Here is a 19,949-nt window from a genome sequence, read left to right as displayed (position 1 = left end):
GTCAAGGAGACCAGTGGTAAACTATACGCCCACAGGCAGGCACGGACAGGCCTTTCCGAATTCCTGCCCTGCTCATCTTGGAACGTTCACTGATGCCACTGTGCAGGCCCAGTCTTTGCTAGCAGCTCCCCTGCAGGGTGGGGCAAGGCTGGCACAGAAGGGAGACCAGGAGGGGTGGGAGTTCAGGAATGGGTTCTGCTTAGCACCAGGCCCAGCAATGTGCAGTTCTTTTCTTCAGGTTGGACTTGAGCACATCTATCTTAGATCAGAGTGGCTGTGCTCACCTAGAGGAGACTCTTGGAAGAGAGAACCACTAACGTTCTCTTGTAGAACGTGCCAGGAGAGAGACACTTGTGCCCTGGCTATCAGACTATGGGGACAAAAGACTAGAAGGACTTGGAGCCTCCCTGGGAGTTGCATGCTGGGAGAAGCCAAGGCTGAAGTCTAATAGTAGGTTGTGGAGGGGGAGGTTCTCCTGGAAAGAGATTTCCGACAGTTCTGAGCTTGTCAGAGCACCTGGCAGGACAGACTGCCGCTGAGGATGACTGGAGACACCACACCTCGACCGCTGCCCCGCTCTGCTTGCCTCTTGCCTTTTGTTGAAAGTCAAGCCTTTGGCTCAGGAACCTGCAGGTGAACTTAGGCACAGAGATGTCACTGGACCTCTTTGCTTTGCTTCCTAACGTGGCACACTGAACAAACGCCCTTTCTGCTTTTCTCCATGCTGTGTCTCTTTAATAGATCTCAGAGGCTGAGCCGCCAAGTTTAGCTTGTTAGAGCTGCCATAGTCCAGGCTATGACCCTAACAACCCTTTAATACTCGCTGGAGCTTCCCCTGAGCCTCCATGAAGCTATAGAAGAGGTAAAATATTGACTGGGAGCTCAGACTCTTCAGTGGTGTAGCTGGCTGTAAGTTGCCCAGGGGACTCTTCAGTGTCAGTTGCCTGTGAATTCCAGAAACACTGGCTTTGGCAGTGGTGGATCCCGAAGCAGACACACTTGAGCTCACCATTTGTCCTCCAGCCTGAGGTGAGCTGGTTCTGCAGATGCTGGGTGGTGATTCTAATGGCCAGATAGAGCCTATTTTGTAGCTAGCTCACTCAACTTCGATGAGCCTAGGTACCAAGCAGCTTCCCCAAGGGCCTCCTGAGGAGGATATGGCTACACATTTCAGTACACACACCACTCAATGCTAGGTGCATTGAACTGTTACCCAGTCCACACACAGAAGCCTGAACCCCCAAGGCTGATTTTGAAACTGTATTCTTTGGAAGCAGAGGAGGGTAACCTAAGTCTGTGCAAATGGGGGCCTTGAAGGGGATAGTAAGTGTCCTTAGAAGGAGAAAGATGGGCTGGAGAAATGGCTTGGTGGTGAAGAGCACTTGCTGGTCCTCCAGAGGAACCAAGGTCAGTTTCCAGCCACATTAGGTGGTTCACAACCATCAGTAACTCAGTTCTGGGGGGGGTGGTCCTGACTTTCTCTTCTGGGTGCGGGCACACACACAGACAGACACAGACACACATAGAGACGGATACCCACAGACATAGACACAGACACACACACATACACATAGACACAGACGCAGACACACACATACACACACACATACACACACAGACACTCAGACACTCAAACACAGACACACACACAAACACATACACAGACATACACACAGACACACACATGGACAGACACAGACACACACAGACACACACAGACATATACACAGACAGACACAGACATACACACATACACACACACAGACACACACACACAGACACACATACACAAACGCATAGACACAGACACACACACAAACACACACACAGACATACACACAGACACACACATGGACAGACACAGACACACACAGACACACACAGACATACACACATACAGACATGCACACATACACACATGCACACATACAGACATATACACATAGACACACACACACACACACACACACACACACACACACACACGAGGGAGATGGGAGAAAGGAGAGGGAGAAAAGAAGAGATTAGGAGATACAGAGAAAAAAGATCCAGAGACAAGGAGAGGTGGGGAGAGACAGACAGAGATGGAAAGAGGGATAGAGACACAGAGAGACACAAAATATGGGGAGATAAGGGAAGAGACAAAGGAGAGAGGGAGGAGAAGGAAAGGGAGGGATGGAGACGGACAGAGGGGCAGAGGGAGGGAGCATTTACAGTTTGAATGGCATTCTTGGAGCCGGACTCCAAAGGTTTCTGCCATGATTTCTACGCTGACCTGGTCACTCTGGGCCCCTCTGTCCTTCCACACCTCCTAGGAGCCTCCAGTCAGGACCAGCTACAAGAAGGACACCCACCCCACATTTCCCCTTGTGACCTTGAAGCCATTTAAAGGGCTTCTGTGTGGTCTTCTCAGTCCCCATCCACGGTCATTTCTAGCTGGCTGCGCTCACCAGCCCCGGCCCAGTACACTGTAGAGTGCTCTGGGGCAGTTCTGGGTCTCACCACTAGATGCCAGTATCTCCCTCCAAGTTGGGACAATTGGCACTGTCTGAGACTGTCTCCACCGAGCCTCAGAGAGGCAGACCAAGAGAGTCAGACCTCTGATGAGGAGAGGCAGGGGGACTGAAGGGGAGACGGGGAGCTAGAGGGGCAGTGAAAGCTGGAGACAGCAAGACAGATTGGGAGAGGATCTGAACTGGGACCAGGGATGCAGTCACAAAGAAGCCTCAGGGTGAGTTAATGACAGACATGAACAAAGGTGTGTGTGGCCAATGCACTCAGGGCTCTGCCTCTGCCTGGGTGTTACTCTGAGCATTTGATCATCGTTGACACCTTTTAATAACAATCACATCTGACAGGTCTTGTTAATACTCCCATCTCACTGAGCAGAAAACAGAAGCACAGAGAGACAGATTAACTCGTCTGAGTCCACGCAGTGAGGACGACCTGTGACATGAAAAACCTCACTGAGGGGCCGGGGAGATGGCCCAGTCAAAAAGGTACTCGATGTGTAAGCATGAGGACCTGCATCTGACCCCCATCGCCCAGGTGAAACGCTGGGCACAGTGGACTGGAGCAGTGGTTCAGTAGTTCGAGCACGTGGTGCTCTTTTAAAGGACCTGAGTTTGGCTCCCAGCACTCACACCGGGCACTTCACACCTGCCTGTAACCCAACTCCAGGATCCAGTTCTTCCTCTGGTGTTTGTGCACACCAGCACTCACATTCACAAATTCAAGTTCACAAGTCCATGTTCACACATGTAATTAAAAACAAAAATAAACATTTTTTTTTAAATTAAGAAATAAGTTACACCAAGTAAAATTCACTTTTGGGGAAGCTTTCCGGGCCTGCAAAACTTGATATGTATAGCCTTGGGTGTGGTACACATGGAGACCACAGAATAACCTCAGGTTTTCTGTGTGTGTGTGTATGTGTGTGTGTGTGTGTGTGTGTGTGTGTGTGTGTGTATGGATATAGGCTAAAGGCTGGTGTTGAGAATCATTTTCAGTTGCTCTTCCACCTGTTCACTGAGGCAGAGCCCCTCACCCCTGGCGATCTCCCATGGGGCTGCCCCCGCTAACCAGCTAGCCCTGTCTCCACCTTCTGAAGCTGGACTTTCAGGAGGCTACCACCCCCTCTACTGCCCGAGCCGTCTCCCCAGCCTTACAACCACTGCCGCCATCACAATCCAGAATTTCCCATCATCCCCCAAATTCTCCTATGCCTCCTTTCAGATCAGTTAAGTTCCCAGAAGCTCCTGGCTTGGTTTTTTGGCCCTAAAGGCAGTTTTTATCTGCTTTTGTTCTGAGACAGGCTCTCACTCTATAACCCGAGCTGACCTCAAACTTGAGATCCTCCTTCCTCAGTCTCCCAAGTTCTGGGATTTTAGACCTGCCCATCACATCCAGCTTTGTTGAATTCTGTTTGTTTCCCAAGACAAGGTCTTGTATAGCCTAGGCTGGTGGTCTCAGACTTGCTATGTAGCTGAAGATAGCCTTGACTTCCTGATTCTCCTGCCTTGAGACTCTGGAGTTCTGGGATTATAGGTGTGTGCCACTACATCGGCTGCTCATTCCCTTTTGTATGGAGTAGGATTTTCTTGTCTGGATGGACCAGCTTAAGTCGGTTTATGGGACATTTGTCTTTTCTGGACACTAAGATTTCCCCTCACTCCTGACCTCCCTTGCTCTTGAACATCGTGCAGGGGATCGACAGTAACCAGTGACATCTTATTACACATCTAGTTTATCAGACAGTTAACTTTCTTACATTTGTTTCCTGCTATGGAGTGTCTCTCACCATGATAAAGACGAGCCTCTTTGTTTTCCACTGGCTTATCCAAAGCCCCCAGAATCCTGCTGCTTGCATAATAGGTACTTGAGATAGATTTGGAACAAGTGGAAATGAGTTCACATTTTCTAATACGGGCCATCGCGACACAGTCAGGCTGTGTCCTCCAGTTTGTGGCCCCATCAAGGCACCTGCCTGGGTGTGCCCTCAGGTAGACAAAATTATTTTTCTCCTCCTTTCTTCTTCTCCTTTCTCTCCCCCTCCCCTCCTCCTTCCTCCTCCACCTCTTCATCCCTTCTTCCTACTCTTCCCTCTGCCTGTCCTCCTTCTCCTCCCTCTCCCTCCCTCCATCTCTAGGGATTCTATCTCGTCTACACAGGTCTGTATCTACCTGTCTGAACGTGTTGGGGTCCCTCGTGGAGCCTGTGGTCTGATGCCGACAGTGAAATGGTGAGCACAGCTGAGGTCTGAATCTGAAGTCACCCATCCTGGTCTTGCCTGCTCTGGACCCCGGGGTCTGGGTTGAGATCATCAGGACTGTGGGATCCAGAGGTTGGCGAACATTTAGTTACGGTCCAGAAAGTAATGATTTCAGGTTTTGTGGGCTAGACAGTTCTTGCTACAATTATTCACTCCTGCTGTCCTGGCACAAAAACAGCTCCTCCAGGGTGGATTTAGGGGGACAGGTGACTCACTGGCTTTCTCTTTCTCTCTTTCCCTCCCTGTTTCCTTCCTTCTTTCCGTCCTGGGTCTCATGTAGCCCAGGCTAGCCTCAAAGTCACTCATAGCTGATGATGACCTTGAATATATGATCTTCCTGCCTCCACTTCCCACATGCTGGGATCATAGTATGCACCACTGTGCCTGGCTTTCCTTTCCTTCTTCCCTCTCTCCCTCCCTCCCCACCTCTTTCCTCACAAGAGAGGCCTTAAACTCTTGATCCTTTCGCCTTAACCTCCTAATCGCCAGGATTGCAGTCATATGAACCATGCCCAGCCTCAAAGTTCAATTGTGATTTTTGTGTTTGTTTTTGAGACAGAGTTTCATGTAGTCCAGACTGACCTCCAACTTGCTATATAACCGAGAGTGGCCTTGAACTTCTGATCCTCCTGCCTTCAGTGGCATGGCTGGCTTTCAAAATTTTTATTTACACAAACAGGAGGTAGCTGGCCCTGGTCTGCAAGTGGGGCCTGTCTCTGAAAGTGAAGGTTCTGGGGCCCACAGGATACACTGATGCTCAGAGCTTGGGGCTCACGGTCTGATCTGGGGCAGGAGAAGCCTGCACTCCAGAATCTGAATATGTGGCTGGATTGACTTCGGAGATAAGAGCCTTTGGAGGCAGGCCCTGGGACTGTCATTGCTACTGTGGCAAGTGTCAGTTGGATGTGAGCAGGTGTCAGGGCTCTAAGGAAATGACCAGCGACACTAGGGCTGACAGAAAAGGGCTTACACCAGGCTATGAGCCCCTGAGGAGAAGGTCGAGGTACTGAGAAGTCAAAGCCAGTCTAGCAGTTCCAGCTGACTCCTCTGAAGGCCCCACCTTCTTGAGGACCACACACAGGGTAATGTTGTCCTGTATTCTTGCTTCTAATACAGCTAATTGTAACAAGTCATGTGTAAGAATGGTTCCTAACGATGAGCCTCCACCTACTCCAGAAAAGAGGCTATGCTGTAGACAACAGCTAGAGATAAGGTGGCCAAGGTCAGCAGCTACGTCTTGGTGGCTTAGTCTGTGTCAGGGGCGGCAACTCACAAAAGCTTATCCCTGAATCGTCACTGCTTGTATAACTTGGGGGAGCACTCTAGTGAACCTTGTAAGTTGCAGGAACTTTTCAAGACTTGTAAGTTGTTCCTGAGTCTCATGAGCCCCATCTCCTCCCTCCAGGAGGGAGCAGCTCGATTCAGAGGAAATCACTACATGACACCAGGGACCACTGACCCTTACAATATTAATAGAGACACATTGGCTTTCCCTCCCCAACCTGGGCTTCATCCTGATCCTTAGGGTTGAAAATTGACCAACTCACTGAGCTCTGTCATTGTCCTATGGGAATGAACAGCCCATGTATCTTTTCTTCAGGGTAAGATGTGCCAAACCTCCATACATGAGTGGCTGGAGAGATGGCTCAGTGGGGAAGAGCACTTGTAACATAAGCATGAGGTCCTGAGTTTGAATCCCCAGGACCCATGTAAAAAGCTAGTGGTGGTTACCTGTAACCCCAGAACTGTTGGGGACAAAGACAAGAGGATCTCTGGGGTTCACTGGATGACAGCCTAGCTCCTGGTTCAGCAAGAGACTCTGTCTCAAGAGACACTTGATGTCTTCCTGTGGCCTTTGTACACCCCCACACATGCTAGCATAAATAAGACACACACACACACACACACACACACACACACACACACACACACCTTCATACATGAGCCTCAAGGCACCAGCTGTCATCATCATAATTAAGTTTAGAAACCTCACACTATGCGTGGTTATTCCCCACTCCCCCTCCTTCTAGCTCTGGCATGTTTCTTTGGAGTTACCCATTCTGGATACTCCATGACAATCTAATTATAAAATATGTTAAATTTTGTGGCTGAAATTGTTTTTAAAGATTTATTTTATGTTTAACTATGTTTAATGTGCTTACTTTAGGCACACATGTACTTGTACAGGAGTGTAGATGCCCACAGAGATCAGAAGAGGGCATCATATCCCCTGGAGCGGGGTGATAGGCAGTTGTAAGCTACCATGTGGGTGTTGGAAATTGAACCCAGGACCTCTGTAAAGCAGTCAGTGCTCTTAACCACTTAGCCATCTCTCCAGACTCTTTAATATTTCTTTCCTTTTTCATCTTTTTAAAAGAGATTTATTTACTGTTATTCTTCTGAAGATGATTGACTTAGTAATGATTTCTCACCTTTTTTCCTTCTCTAACTGTGTGATGATGATTATGCATTTCTCTCGAAACACAGCAGCAGGCATCTAAAGTAAACACACTTTTCTTAACTATTCACTTAAAAATAATTTCTGACTTCTATATGTGTCCCATTTGAGCTGTGTTTTTTTTTTTTCCCAGTCATGAACATGTGGTGATTTTCTGGTTGCCACTTTGTCATGATTTCTGCTGCAATTACTTTGAGGCCAGACAAAGTGCTGTGTATACTATAAAGTTGGTTTTGCTGAGGTTCGCTTCGTGGAGCTTCTTGGTATCTGGTTCATTTCTGTAAATACTGTGTGTGGTTTCTTTAATTGAGGGATAATTTTTCATTGAAGAACCCATGGTATAGTGCTCAGATTTCAAATGAATAGTGTAACAAGACTTGGCAAATGCCTGCATCTGTGAAACTCTCACTACTGTAAAGTTAGACCAACTCCTGTAAATTTTCACCAACTCTGCATGTTCTCCTGTGCCTCTTCCCAGTATTATTTGATGCCTTCTGTTGCTGTGATAAAATACCCTGACAAAAAGCAACTTAAGGCAGGAGAAGATTGATTTGGCTGGCAATTCGAAGTCACAGTCCTTCATTTTGGGAAAGTCAAGGCAGGAACTCAAGAACAAACACAGAAAACATGCACCCTTGCTTACTCTCAACCAGCTTACTCCTTTCTTTGACCGTTCGGTTCAGGACCCCCTGCCTAAGGAATAGTGCCTCCTACAGTGTGCTGGGTCCTCCTGTGTCTATTAGCAATCAAGAAATTCCCTGTAGACATGCCCATAGGCAAACTTGATTTACATAATTGTGCATTAAGACTCTTTCTGGCTTTCTCTTTTTAGCTCAGTAGTGAGAACCATGTACGGCTCTTGCAGGACCCAGTTGGGCTCTCAGCACCCATATCAGGCTGCTCAGGAGTGTCTGTAACTCTAGCTCCAGGGATCCGACGCCTCCTCCTGGCTGGCCGAGGTGGACCAAACTGAAGTCAAAACCAAGCTGTACACTTGCTTCCCTTTTCATCCCAGCACCCATCCTCACACCTAGGCGCCTCCAGCTAGTTGTGCGGGTCCTAGAACCCCATGTAAATAGATCCGTACAGTATATAACGACCTGTGTATGGCTTCCTGGCTCAAGGGTTTTTCAGACATAGCCATATCATTGTTTATATCAGCAGTTCTGTTTCTTTTAATCACTGAGTACCATCCATTTCACCTCCAAGTCACCATGTCATTCACTAACTGGTAAATCCTTGCTTTATTTTCAACCTGATTCCTAAGCAAAACATTGTATGGGAGGGGTAGGGGACGACAAGGTCTCATGTAGCCCAGACTGGCCTTAAACTAGGCCAAGTAACTGAGAACTGCCTTGAACTTCTGATTCTCCTGCCTCCACCTCCTAAATGCTGGAATTGCAGGTATCCACACTACACCCAGTTTATGCAGTGCTGTGGATGGAGCCCAGGGCTCCATGCACGCTGGGTAAGTACTCTACTGAGTGCCTTCCTCATTCCTAATCAAAGCTTCTGTTTTTGATTTTTTTGCCATGGATCTTAGATAAACAACTAGGGGTAGAACTGCTGGCCATCAAGCAGACACATGTGTAAGCATCTGCTAGCAGACTGGGAAGATGGCTTGGTGGGTAAATCACTTGCTGTGCAATCACTGAGGGTTTGAGCTTGGATCCCCAGCACCCACAGGAAATCCAGACATAATAGTGCCCATATCTGTAATTCTGCACTCCCATGGTGAGATGGGAGGTGGAGACAGGAGAATCCCCAGAAGCTGGCCTGCTGAATACAGCAGAAAACAAGACTGTCTCAAGGTGGAAGACAATGGCCAACATTCAAGGTTGTCCTCCGACCTCCACATATGTGCTGTGATACACATGCATCCATAGTGGCACACACACACACACACACACACACACACACACACACACACACACACACTTAAAAACAGAGAATCTGTTAGACCGCTTTCTAATTGGTATACATTTCAAGCCCTCTCTAAAACTCCTACTCTTTGTATAATTGACACTTGAGCTGGTCATATTCTGCAATGTCAGCCATCTTGGCAGGTGTGTGTGTGTGAGAGAGATTATATGTTCTATAGACAAAGGATGCCCTGTTCCACAGATGCCAAGGAAGCAAAGTGTGCTGATTACACTGTTTGAATCATACTGATTTCTGTCTTGGTTGTTCTATCATTTACTCTGAGTCACTGTAAAAATATTCTGTGACGAGGAACTTGTTGATGCTCCCTTTAGTAACTTACTCTATATTTTGTGTATCTTAGAATCTGTTAAAGGATACATAAAAATTTTTGATAGTTGAGTGTGAAGTGCACACCTGTCATCCCCACTCTTGGGAGGTGCAGGCATAAGGATCAGGATTTAAAATCATCGTTGGCTACATAATGAATTCCAGGCCAGCCTGGGTTACATAAGATCCTGTTTCAAAGCAAAACAAAGTAAAGAACAGCAAGACTAAATAAATAAATAAAAGATGGTAGAAATTTCCATAATTCCTTTATGGGTATGTACACAAATCCAGTTTGTTTGTTTATTTGTTTTGAGACTGGGTCTGTCTAAGGAACCTGGGCTGGCCTCAAACACTTGATCTCCCCACTTCAAACCTCTTGTATGCTTGTATTACAGATATGCACCACCTTGCTAGTATAACTTACCAATGGGGAGCTCAATAGCAGTTCCTCCTATTATGCGTGCTCAGTGTGCCTCTGTCTTTGTCTCTGGGTCTCACAGCAGGCATCTCAGATTTTTCCCATCAGCTTCCAGCTATAGCAGCTGGGTCCTGAGACAGGTACAGTGAAACATTCTTAAAGTGTGGGAAAGAAGACAAAAACAGGGGTTGGAGAGACGGCTAGTGGTTGAGAGCACTGGCTGCTCTTGAAGAAAATAGGGTGTGGTGGTTTGAATAGGTATGCCCTCCACATAGACTCGTGTTTGCGTGCTTGGAGGTAAGGAATGGACCTATGAGGGAGTATGGCCTTCCTGGAGGAAATGCATCACTGTGGGGTGGGCTTTGAAGTTTCATATGCTCGAGCTATGCCCAGTGTGAAATTCAGTTCACTTCCTGTTGCCTATGGATCAAGACGTAGAACTCTCAGCTCCTTCTCCAGCACCATGTTCGTCTGCATGCTGCCATGCTTTTCATCATGCCAATAATAGACCTAACCTCTGAAACTGTAAACCAGCCCCAATTAAATGTTTTCTTTTATAAAAATTGCCATGGTCTTGGTATCTCTTCACAGCAATAGAAACCCTAAGACAGAAGTTAGTATTGCTGTGATAAGTCTGACCATGTTTTTATTTGGAGGAATGTGGACTTTGGTATTTTGGATTAGAAAAGCAGTTCAATGCATTAAAGGCTTAATGGGCCATCCTAGTTGGATCATGGAAGACAGTGGTGCTGAGGGTGAACTGTGGGGGGCCTGGCTCAAGGGAGAAGAATGTTGGTGTGGGGCCTAGTGATCAGTCTTGTGATATTTGGGTGGAGAATGTGGCTGCTTTTTGCTCTTGTCTGAAAAGTCTACCTGAGGCTAAAGTGAAGCTTTTGGATTAATTCCATTGGCAGAGGAAATCTCAAAACAGCCTAGGATTGACTCTGCCTGTATGGTTATTAGTGTTTACTCTTATGAAGATTTATAATGAAAAGGAAAAAGCTGAGCAAGGAAAAATACAAAATGGAGAATTTGAGGAGAAGGGGGCACCAGGAAGTGGAATGGAGCTAAAGCCTGTGTTTAAGGAGATAAACAGATTAAGACATGGAATAAAGGAAGTGGAGACCTCATGGCAAGATCCCACCTGGCTAAGCTTCCAACTTGTGAAAAGGAATTACAGAACAGCTTGGGTCTAGGGGTTGTGGTATATGCCTTTAATCCCAGTACTCAGGAGACAGAGGCATGCATATCTCTGAGTTCAAGGCCAGTCTGGTCTACAGAGCAAATTCAAGGACAGCCAAGCTTAGGCAGTGAAGGAAACCATGGAAAACAAAAGCTGGTGAAGATGTAATTGAACAAGGAGACTGTGTTCCAGCCCCAGCAAGCAACGGAAATTTGGTACCTTCAGCCACGTGGTTTAGAGTCGAGGATACAAGAAAGGGGCTATGAAATCTCCCTCTGCAACTAAGGAAAGCCACTGAGGCCAGGCATGTGTCAGGGGTGTCCCTGAATGGAGGCACAGAGAGGCTATTTTGTGAAGCTGTGAAGGTGAAGCCTGGATTGCCTTGGAGACCCCAAGATGTTAGAGATACCAGAGCTGTGGGATACCTGCTGAGGAAAGCTACTAACAGAAAGTGGAACCAGCCTAAGAGAGAGAAGTGTGTTGCAGTCAACAAAGCTGAAAGAAGCTGGAGATCTGGAGTGTTTTGACATCAGACATGGAGATGCAGAGTCTGGAGTTTTCCCAGCTTGTTTTTGGTCTTGCTTTGGTCCAGTATTTCCTTCTTATGCTCCATTTCCTACATTTTGGAATGATAATGTATATCCTGTGCTATTATATGTTGGAATTTTTTATTTTTATTTTATAGGGGATTACAGTTAAGACATTGCTTGAATCTCAGAAGAGACTTTAAACTTTGGACTTTTAAACATTGTTGAAATTGTGATAGACTATGGGGACTTTTGAAGCTGGATTAAATTCATTTTGCATTATGTTATAGCTATAAGCCTATGTGGGCCAGGGAATGGAATGTGGTGGTTTGAGTAGGTATGGCCCCCACAGACTCATGTGTTTGAATACTTGGCCCATAAGGAGTGGCATTTTTAGGGGGTGTGGCCTTGCTGGAGTAGTTGTGGCCTTGTCAGATGAAGTATGCCACTGTGGGAGCGGGCTTTGAGGTTTTATATGTTGAAGCTATGCCCAGTGTGGGACTCAGTTCACTTCATGTTGCCTGTGGATCAAGATGTAGAACTCTCAGCTCCTTCTTCAGCACCATGTCTGCCTGCATGCCACCATGCTCTCCACCATGAAGACAGTGGGTTAAACCTGAAACTCTAAGCCAGCCCCAGTGAAATGTTTTCCTTTAAAAAAGTTGCCACTGGGTGGTGGTGGTGCACACCTTTAATCTCAGCACTTGGGAGGCAGAGCCAGGTGGATCTCTGTGAGTTCGAGGCCAGCCTGGGCTACAGAGTGAGTTCCAGGACAGGCGCAAAGCTACACAGAAAAACCTTATCTCGAAAAAGCAAGAAAAAAAAAAAACCAACACAACACAACAAACAAACAAACAAACAAACACATAAAAAAGTTGCCATGGTCATGGTGTCTCTTCATAGCAATCAAAACCCTAAGACATAGGGGTTGGATTCCCAGAAACCATGTCCAGTGATTTACAACCTCCTGTAACTCCAACTCCAGGGGATCTGCTGCCCTCTTTGGTCTCCATGGGCCACACACACACACACACACACACACACACACACACACACACACACACAAATACACATAAATAAAAATTTAAAAAATTAAAAATAAAAAAATTAAATCTTAAAATCAAAGACAAAAACACAAGCAGACCAATCACAGCAGAGGTTGTAAAGCTGGAAACCTCACCTTTGGAAATGAGAGGACATCCTCAGAACTGGTGTCGACAGGCACAAGAGCCCAGTGGCTTCCTGGTCTATGCTCCCATTGCATGGAGGGGAAACCAAGACACAAAAAGGAAAAACCATGTGCTGGAATATCCCGTGAGTGGAAAGGGAGACAAGGAGAATACTTCAAACAGAACTAAAAGGCCTTTTATTTGTGGATCCCTGAGAAGGACACAACAGGTGTTTGGGGTGGGGGCAAGGCTGGGTCAACACTAGCTAGAGGACGCTGCACACAGAGGAGAATGCAGGTGGGTTCCATTCCCGTGTCTGAGGGAGGAGGCTGTGGCCTGGACCCCTGTGTCTGAGGGAGGAGGCTGTGGCCTGGATCCCTGTGTCTTAGGGAGGAAGTTGTGGCCTGGATCCCTGTGTCTGAGGGAGGAGGTTGTGGTCTGGATCTCTGTGTCTGAGGGAGGAGGTTGTGGCCTGGATCCCTGTGTCTGAGGGAGGAGGCTGTGGCCTGGACCCCTGTGTCTGAGGGAGGAGGTTGTGGCCTGGATCCCTGTGTCTTAGGGAGGAAGTTGTGGCCTGGATCCCTGTGTCTGAGGGAGGAGGTTGTGGCCTGGATCTCTGTGTCTGAGGGAGGAGGTTGTGGCCTGGATCCCTGTGTCTGAGGGAGGAGGTTGTGGCCTGGACCCCTGGGTCTGAGGGAAGAGGTTATGGCCTGGACTCCTGAGTCTGAGGAGGGAGGTTGTGGCCTGGACCCCTGTGTCTGAGGGAGGAGGTTGTGGCCTGGACCCCTGTGTCTGAGGGAGGAGGTTGTGGCCTGGACTCCTGAGTCTGAGGAGGGAGGTTGTGGCCTGAACTTGTGGGTGGGTCTGAGGGAGGAGGCTGGGAGCAAATCTGAGTCTCTGGCTCCCTCAGCAGGCTTCATGTGGGCGGTGTGGTCAGTCCACAGCTAGCTGGTCTGAATGATGGTTTGGATCCAGTTAGTGAACTTGCAGAGGTTGGTGTAGACACTCGGTATGCCAGGCTGCCCACACTCTCCTTGTCCCATAGACACGAGCCCTTGCAGGGATCTGTTGCATACTATGGGACCCCCAGAGTCCCCCTGAGAGAGAGAGAACCCAGGAAAGCATGAGCTGAAGGTACACACGAGGTCCCCACATTCACATAAGCATGGCAGACAGAGACAGGAGGAAGCCAGTCACATGCCCTTGCCAGAGCCCAGGGACTATCTGAACAGGAGTCATGTGTCCACACCACTGGCTGCTTCCCTGAGGCTTGTTGAGCCCTGTCTGTCTGTCTGTCTGTCTGTCTGTCTGTCTCCTTCAGGGCTTGCTCATCTGCCTCTATGTCACTATGTTCTATGGGACACATATATATATCTATGTCTTCTTCATTTTTACTTTCTCAGAATGGCTATTTCTGTTTCTAACCATGTTTATTTTTCTTTCTGTTTTGTAGTACTGGAAACAGAATTCAGTGCCTTTACCAAGGTCCCTACCACTGAGCCACACCCCAGCCCCTCACTGGAGGATTCTAGGCAGGGGCTCTACCACTGAGCCACACCCCAGCCCCTCACTGGGGGGTTCTAGGCAGGGGCTCTACCACTGAGCCACACCCCCACCCCTCACTGGGGGATTCTAGGCAGGAGCTCTACCACTGAGCCACACCCCAGCCCCTCACTGGGGGATTCTAGGCAGGGGCTCTACCACTGAGCCACACCCCAGCTCCTTACTGGGGGATTCTAGGCAGGGGCTCTACCGCTGAGCCACACCCCAGCCCCTCACTGGAGGATTCTAGGCAGGGGCTCTACCACTGAGCCACACCCCAGCCCCTCACTGGGGGATTCTAGGCAGATGTTTTGTACTGGTCTATATTCCTAGCTGTCTTTTTATATTTTATTTTGAGAAACAATCTCACTTAGTTGTCCAGGCTGGATCTTCCTTCTCAGCTTCCTGAGAGGCTAGGCTTATAGGTTTGAACCACCATGCCTGGCTTCTGGGTCTGTGTGTTTCTGCCTCCCTGTTCCTCTCTACTCTCCTCCCAGCCCTTCCTTTTGAGACAGGGTCTCACTGTGTATGAATATCTGGCTAGCCTTGAACTCACAGAAATAACCTGCGTCTGCTTCCCCTGCTGAGTGGGCCACCAAACCTGGGTCCTCCACTTCTCAGAGCCCATCTCAATGTGCCTCAGGTGTACCTTCTGCATCTCCCCGCCCCCACCTCTGTTCCACCTCCCTGTATCTCACATTGCATGTGTCCTTTCGGTCCAGTCCTCCTCCAGCGCAGAACATGCTTAGGTGATACACAGGGTCATACAGCAGCCGGCAAGTCTCCTCCGACACCACCGAGAGGTTCACACACTGCAGCAGGCTGGGCAGTCTCCCTGGGACACAGAATGGGGGGGTCAGGCCCTTTTGGCGGGTGGGAAACTTAGAGAGGGCAGGTATGTTCCCAGCAGCTCACCGTTCCTTAGTCGACCCCAGCCGGAGACTAGGCAGGTATCCCCAGGGGTGGGGCACTGGGAAGCCACAGGGATGCGTCTGATGGTGCTAGACTCCATCACTGATTCGTTGAGCTTGATGAGCATGAGATCGTTGGCATAAGGAGGGTCATTGTAGTTCGGGTGCTGGATGGAGAGGTGGGCCTCTAACATCCGGCTGCCAGGCTCTTGGGAGCCTTCCAAGCTGTGCAGGCCCAGTCCCACGGTGTAGGAACTGAGGATCACCCAGCAGGTGAGCTATGCAGTGGCACCTGTGTCTCCCGTCTCATCCTCCACCCTAAAGCAACAGTGACCTCCCGCTTTGCCTTTCTCTTCCCACTAGACTGTCCCGGTCCAGCTAGGTCGGGCTCCCTTTACATCTGTCAACACTGTGACCCCTTGAGCGCCCTCCGCAGGCCGATTCTGATATGGAACCCCCTCCCCTCAGCATCCCGCCCCCCCTCCCCCACTCACTCCTGTAAGCAGTGTGCTGCTGACAGCACCCACTGCGGATGCACCAGGACGCCCGAGCAGAAAAACAAATTGTCTTCTGAGAAGAGTGCCGCCTGCCAGGGTTGCGAGTGAGGACGGCAGTCCTGGCCTTGTATGATCCGGCCGCTGGCACTTGAGGCTAAGGATCCTGGGGACGGAGTTAGAATTGGGAGGTATGGGGTGAGGAGCAGGGACGTCTCATGGCTTCTAGGATGGGACAGGGTTTGTGAGCACTGGCAGGTTGAGAGCTCAGAGTTATAGTAGTGATGTTTGAGTGAAGGGATGTGATCAGAAGTTGCACTGTGTGTGTGTGTGTGTGTGTGTGTGTGTGTGTGTGTGTGTCAGGGGTGGGGTGGGGACAGCAGCTGGGTCTTGACTGGGGACAAACTGAATCCTGGGTTAGAGTTCCTCCTAGTAGGGTCCGAGTGAAGGGGAGTGGTTACAGCCTCAGAGCAAGGCCAAGGCAGGGGACCAGTTCAAGAGATAGGATTATGTCTCCCAAGGGTAGGATAGCAGAGTAAGGACTTGGTTAAGAGTTTTATGATGGAATCGGGGTTTTAGGGTCTGGGCCATTGCTGGGGACAGGTTCAGGATGCAGCCTCAGGGTTCCTGGGGGTAAGATTTAGCGCAGGGAGGCTTGGTCAGGGCTTCAGGGGTGGAGCCAGGCCTGGGGTCAGAATGAGGAAGCTGGACCAGGTGGGGTTTGAGTGCACACATGTGGCTGGGCTTCACAGGTCCTGGGAGGAGTCGTGGGAAAGGGAAGGAAAGCGCTTTGAAGGTGGGTGGTCAGGTCAGAGTCTGGACTGGGGCAGGCAGGGCTCACTGGGGCAGGGTGTCAATTAGGGATCAAGGTCTTTGCCTCCTGAGAGCGGTTAGAGTTCACCACATAAACTGGGCAGTTCTGGGGACAGAATCAGGAGGCGAATCCAGGACTCAGGGAACAAGGTCTTACTTCAGGGATGTGGGCATGGCTGGAGACAGGCTGAAGAGGCTGGACCAGGGTTCTTAAGGGCAGAGTCGGAGAACAGGAGTGTGGCTGAAGCTTTAGGGTTCATAAGGGTCAGGGTCAGAGGGAGGAGAATTACCAAGAAGGGGCTACGAGAGTCATTGGTGATTTGGGAGACATAAGGGACTAGTCCCCAGTCACCAAGCAAGTGGTGCCTGGAGTGAATCAGGGCTCTGAGGGGTGGGGTCAGGGCTCAGAGGGGTGGGGTCAGGGCTCCGAGGGGTGGGGTCAGGGCTCAGAGGGGTGGGGTCAGGGCTCCGAGGGGTGGGGTCAGGGCTCCGAGGGGTGGGGTCAGGGCTCAGAGGGGTGGGGTCAGGGCTCCGAGGGGTGGGGTCAGGGCTCAGAGGGGGTGGGGTCAGGGCTCAGAGGGGTGGGGTCAGGGCTCAGAGGGGTGGGGTCAGGGCTCAGAGGGGTGGCGGTCAGGGCTCCGAGGGGTGGGGGTCAGGGCTCCGAGGGGTGGGGTCAGGGCTCAGAGGGGTGAGGTCAGGGCTCAGAGGGGTGAGGTCAGGGCTCAGAGGGGTGGGGTCAGGGCTCAGAGGGGTGAGGTCAGGGCTCAGAGGGGTGGGGTCAGGGCTCAGAGGGGTGAGGTCAGGGCTCAGAGGGGTGGGGTTAGGGCTCAGAGGGGGTGGGGTCAAGGCTCAGAGGGATGGGGTCAAGTCCCTTGAGAGAAGTTAAGGTCCAGGGGCCTCCTTAGGTCTGGGAGCCAGGATCAGCACACTGGATGCAGGGTCATCTGTCAGGAGGGTGGGTCAGCTTGCAGTCTCAGGCTAGTCTTCAGGACCCAGGAACCAATTTATGTCTCATACACAGAGCCATGCCAGGAATCTTTCAGAACACACGGCTCTTCACCCAGCTGGCCCAGAGGAGAAACTCATCCAGCTACTCCAGGAGTTGTCCAACTTTTGTGGCATAGCTGTGCCTCCACCCAGCCTCACCACAGTCACACCCAGCCACAGCCCATTCACCCAGACATCATTATCCCAGAGGGGCTGGGAGCTCAGCTGGTCGAGTGCTAACTAAGCATGCACAGAGCCTTGGGTCCGAATTCCAGCACCATGTAACCTCAGCATGGTGGTGCACACCTGTAATCCCAGTGCTTGGGAGGTGGGGGGCAGAAGAATCAACAGTCCAAGGTTGTTCTTAGCTTTAGTGAATTGAAGGCCAGCTTGGACTATGTAAGACTCTTTAAAAATAAATAAATGGGCCAGGTATCAACCCCAGCACTTCTGTAAGCATGAGGCCAGCCTGGGTGTACATAGTGAGTTTAAAAGAAAGGAAGAGATAAATAAATAAATAAATAAATAAAGAAAGAAAAGAAAGAAAGAAAAGATAAATTATCTAGTTACCCAGGAACTAGGCACAGGCCCTTTCCCCTTAGTGGCACAGCACAAATGGTCACTAAATTCCGTAGAACCCACCACCCTTTGCAGGCATGACCTTACACCCATCCACTAGTCACATCATACTAGCGTATGATAGTCAGAAGCAGTAAGACACTGAGTGATGCCTGAATGTTAGCTGACACTGTTCCTTCAGGCACACATCATGATACACACACTCAGATACCTGTGACCCCGAGGAAGAGATGCCCCAGGAACCAGCCCCAGGGGGTTCTCGCAGTGACCATCATGTTGGCTCCTGGAAAGAAGACCAGTGAATCTGGGATGGTAGTCCTAGACTCTCCATCTCCCCTGTTTCCTCTCTCTCTCTCTCTCTCTCTCTCTCTCTCTCTCTCTCTCTCTCTCGTTTTTTGTTTGTGGGATATAACTGGGCAGAAGGAGATGGGGTGGGGGGGGGGAGAAAAAAAGGAGGAGGAAGAGAAGGAAGCATTTAATATCTAGGAACAGGGAGCGGGGAAATGGAAAGACGGAGGCATAGATTTTTACTTTAGACCCCAGACAGGGCGTTTAAGAGGTCTGGTCAGAGGCAGCCTGAGAGGCAGAGACCAGAGCCAAAGATTTAGAGTGGACTGGAGAGAAGCTTCTAAGCAGAGAGAGAGAGAGAGAGGGAGAGGGAGAGGGAGAGAGAGGGAGAGAGAGAGAGAGGGAGAGAGAGAGATAGAGATAGGGAGAGGGAGGGAGAGAGAGAGAGAGAGAAAGAGAGAGAGAGAGGGGAGAGAGAGAGAGAGGAGGGGGAGAGAGAGAGAGAGAGAGAGAGAGAGAGAGAGAGAGAGAGAGAGAGAGAGAGAGAGATCCTCACCTGCTGTCTCTGGGCTCCCGATCCTGTGGAACCTGCGATCTGCGGCTGGGCTGGGCTGAGCAGAGCTGCTACCCACAGGGGCCCCCACAGGGCTTTATAAGCTTCCTCAGCTGGGGCTGACCCTGCCCCCCAGGGGACACATTCCACACGTCAGATGCTGCAAACTCCAGCTCAAAGCCCTCAGGCTGCCTGATGGAGTCTAGGACACAGGAAGGGAAGAGTGCCCAGATCCCAGCCTCTCTTGTCTCTTTTTCTCCCCTCCCCCAACCCTCCCTCAAGCTTTTTCATTCACTCCTCCTTCCATCTCTCATGCCCCTCTTATTCACCAAATAAAATTTCCCCTACACCACTCCCATATTCTCTCCTGTGTGTCCCCCAAAACTGCCCTGGCATCAAATCCAGCCTGCATCTCGTACTTCCTTGGGAACCTTATTCGTGACCAGCCTCCTGATCCTCCCGTTTTCCCATGTAGGATCAGGGGAAGCGTCACCCCATGACTAGCCTGAATTCAGATAACCCTGCAAGCAGATCCTCCCTCTGCAGGTGTCCTAGCGCAGAGGCTCCTGGGAACCAGCGTGTCAAGAGCAATCCAGCAGCTACGCTTGGAGCCAGGACCGGGAAGAATGAAGCTGTCTCCTGGGACTCATGTTCCAGTGAGGGTGGGGAGATAGACAATATCGAAAACCTTGAGGGATCGGGAAATAAGTGGTGGTTGGTAGTGTCTGAGGGAGGATATTTAAGCCAGGAGCCAGACAACTATGAGGAAGAGTGGGGACTTGGCAGGTGAGGGTCACAGCAGAAGACATCTTGGTGTATGTTGGTGGATATTTCCATGGGAAACAGGACAGACAAGGAAGCCTGCAGAATGGTTTAAAACATCAAGGTTAAGGGCTTAGGTTGAATGTTAGGCCCCGTGGTAGAGGAAGTGATGTGAGTTGTCTACTTTGTAAGTCACTTTTGGTGAGAGGCAGGGGGTGGAAGGGAGGACCACGCTGAGGAGGGA

At 49.9% G+C, this 19,949-nt stretch overlaps 1 protein-coding gene across 1 annotated transcript; it reads right to left on the bottom strand.

Annotated features, from left to right (window-relative positions):
- Window positions 1-13,720: 13,720 nt before the first annotated feature.
- Window positions 13,721-18,377, bottom strand: Klk4 (kallikrein related peptidase 4). The gene is made up of 5 exons (XM_059253421.1): window positions 18,314-18,377; window positions 15,724-15,889; window positions 15,234-15,484; window positions 15,017-15,153; window positions 13,721-13,873 (listed from the first exon to the last, which is right to left on the bottom strand). The coding sequence occupies exons 1-5, from the start codon at window positions 18,375-18,377 to the stop codon at window positions 13,721-13,723; spliced, it is 771 nt and encodes a 256-aa protein (XP_059109404.1).
- Window positions 18,378-19,949: the final 1,572 nt, after the last annotated feature.

This window comes from Peromyscus eremicus, chromosome 1, assembly GCF_949786415.1.
Source record: "Peromyscus eremicus chromosome 1, PerEre_H2_v1, whole genome shotgun sequence".
NCBI classification, from domain to species: domain Eukaryota; kingdom Metazoa; phylum Chordata; class Mammalia; order Rodentia; family Cricetidae; genus Peromyscus; species Peromyscus eremicus.
Note: the sequence above shows the minus strand (reverse complement) of the source record. Positions and strands in the feature narration are given on the sequence as shown.

Bases quoted from the DNA above. Each gene is read 5' to 3' on its own strand.
- Klk4 (XM_059253421.1), bottom strand. From the start codon at position 18,377: ATGATGGTCACTGCGAGAACCCCCTGGGGCTGGTTCCTGGGGCATCTC. The intron at 15,890-18,313 runs GTATCTGAGTGT...CTCCGTCCCCAG, and splicing joins TCTCTTCCTCGGGGTCACAG to GATCCTTAGCCTCAAGTGCC. The intron at 15,154-15,233 runs GTGAGCTGCTGG...TCTGTGTCCCAG, and splicing joins CTGGGGTCGACTAAGGAACG to GGAGACTGCCCAGCCTGCTG.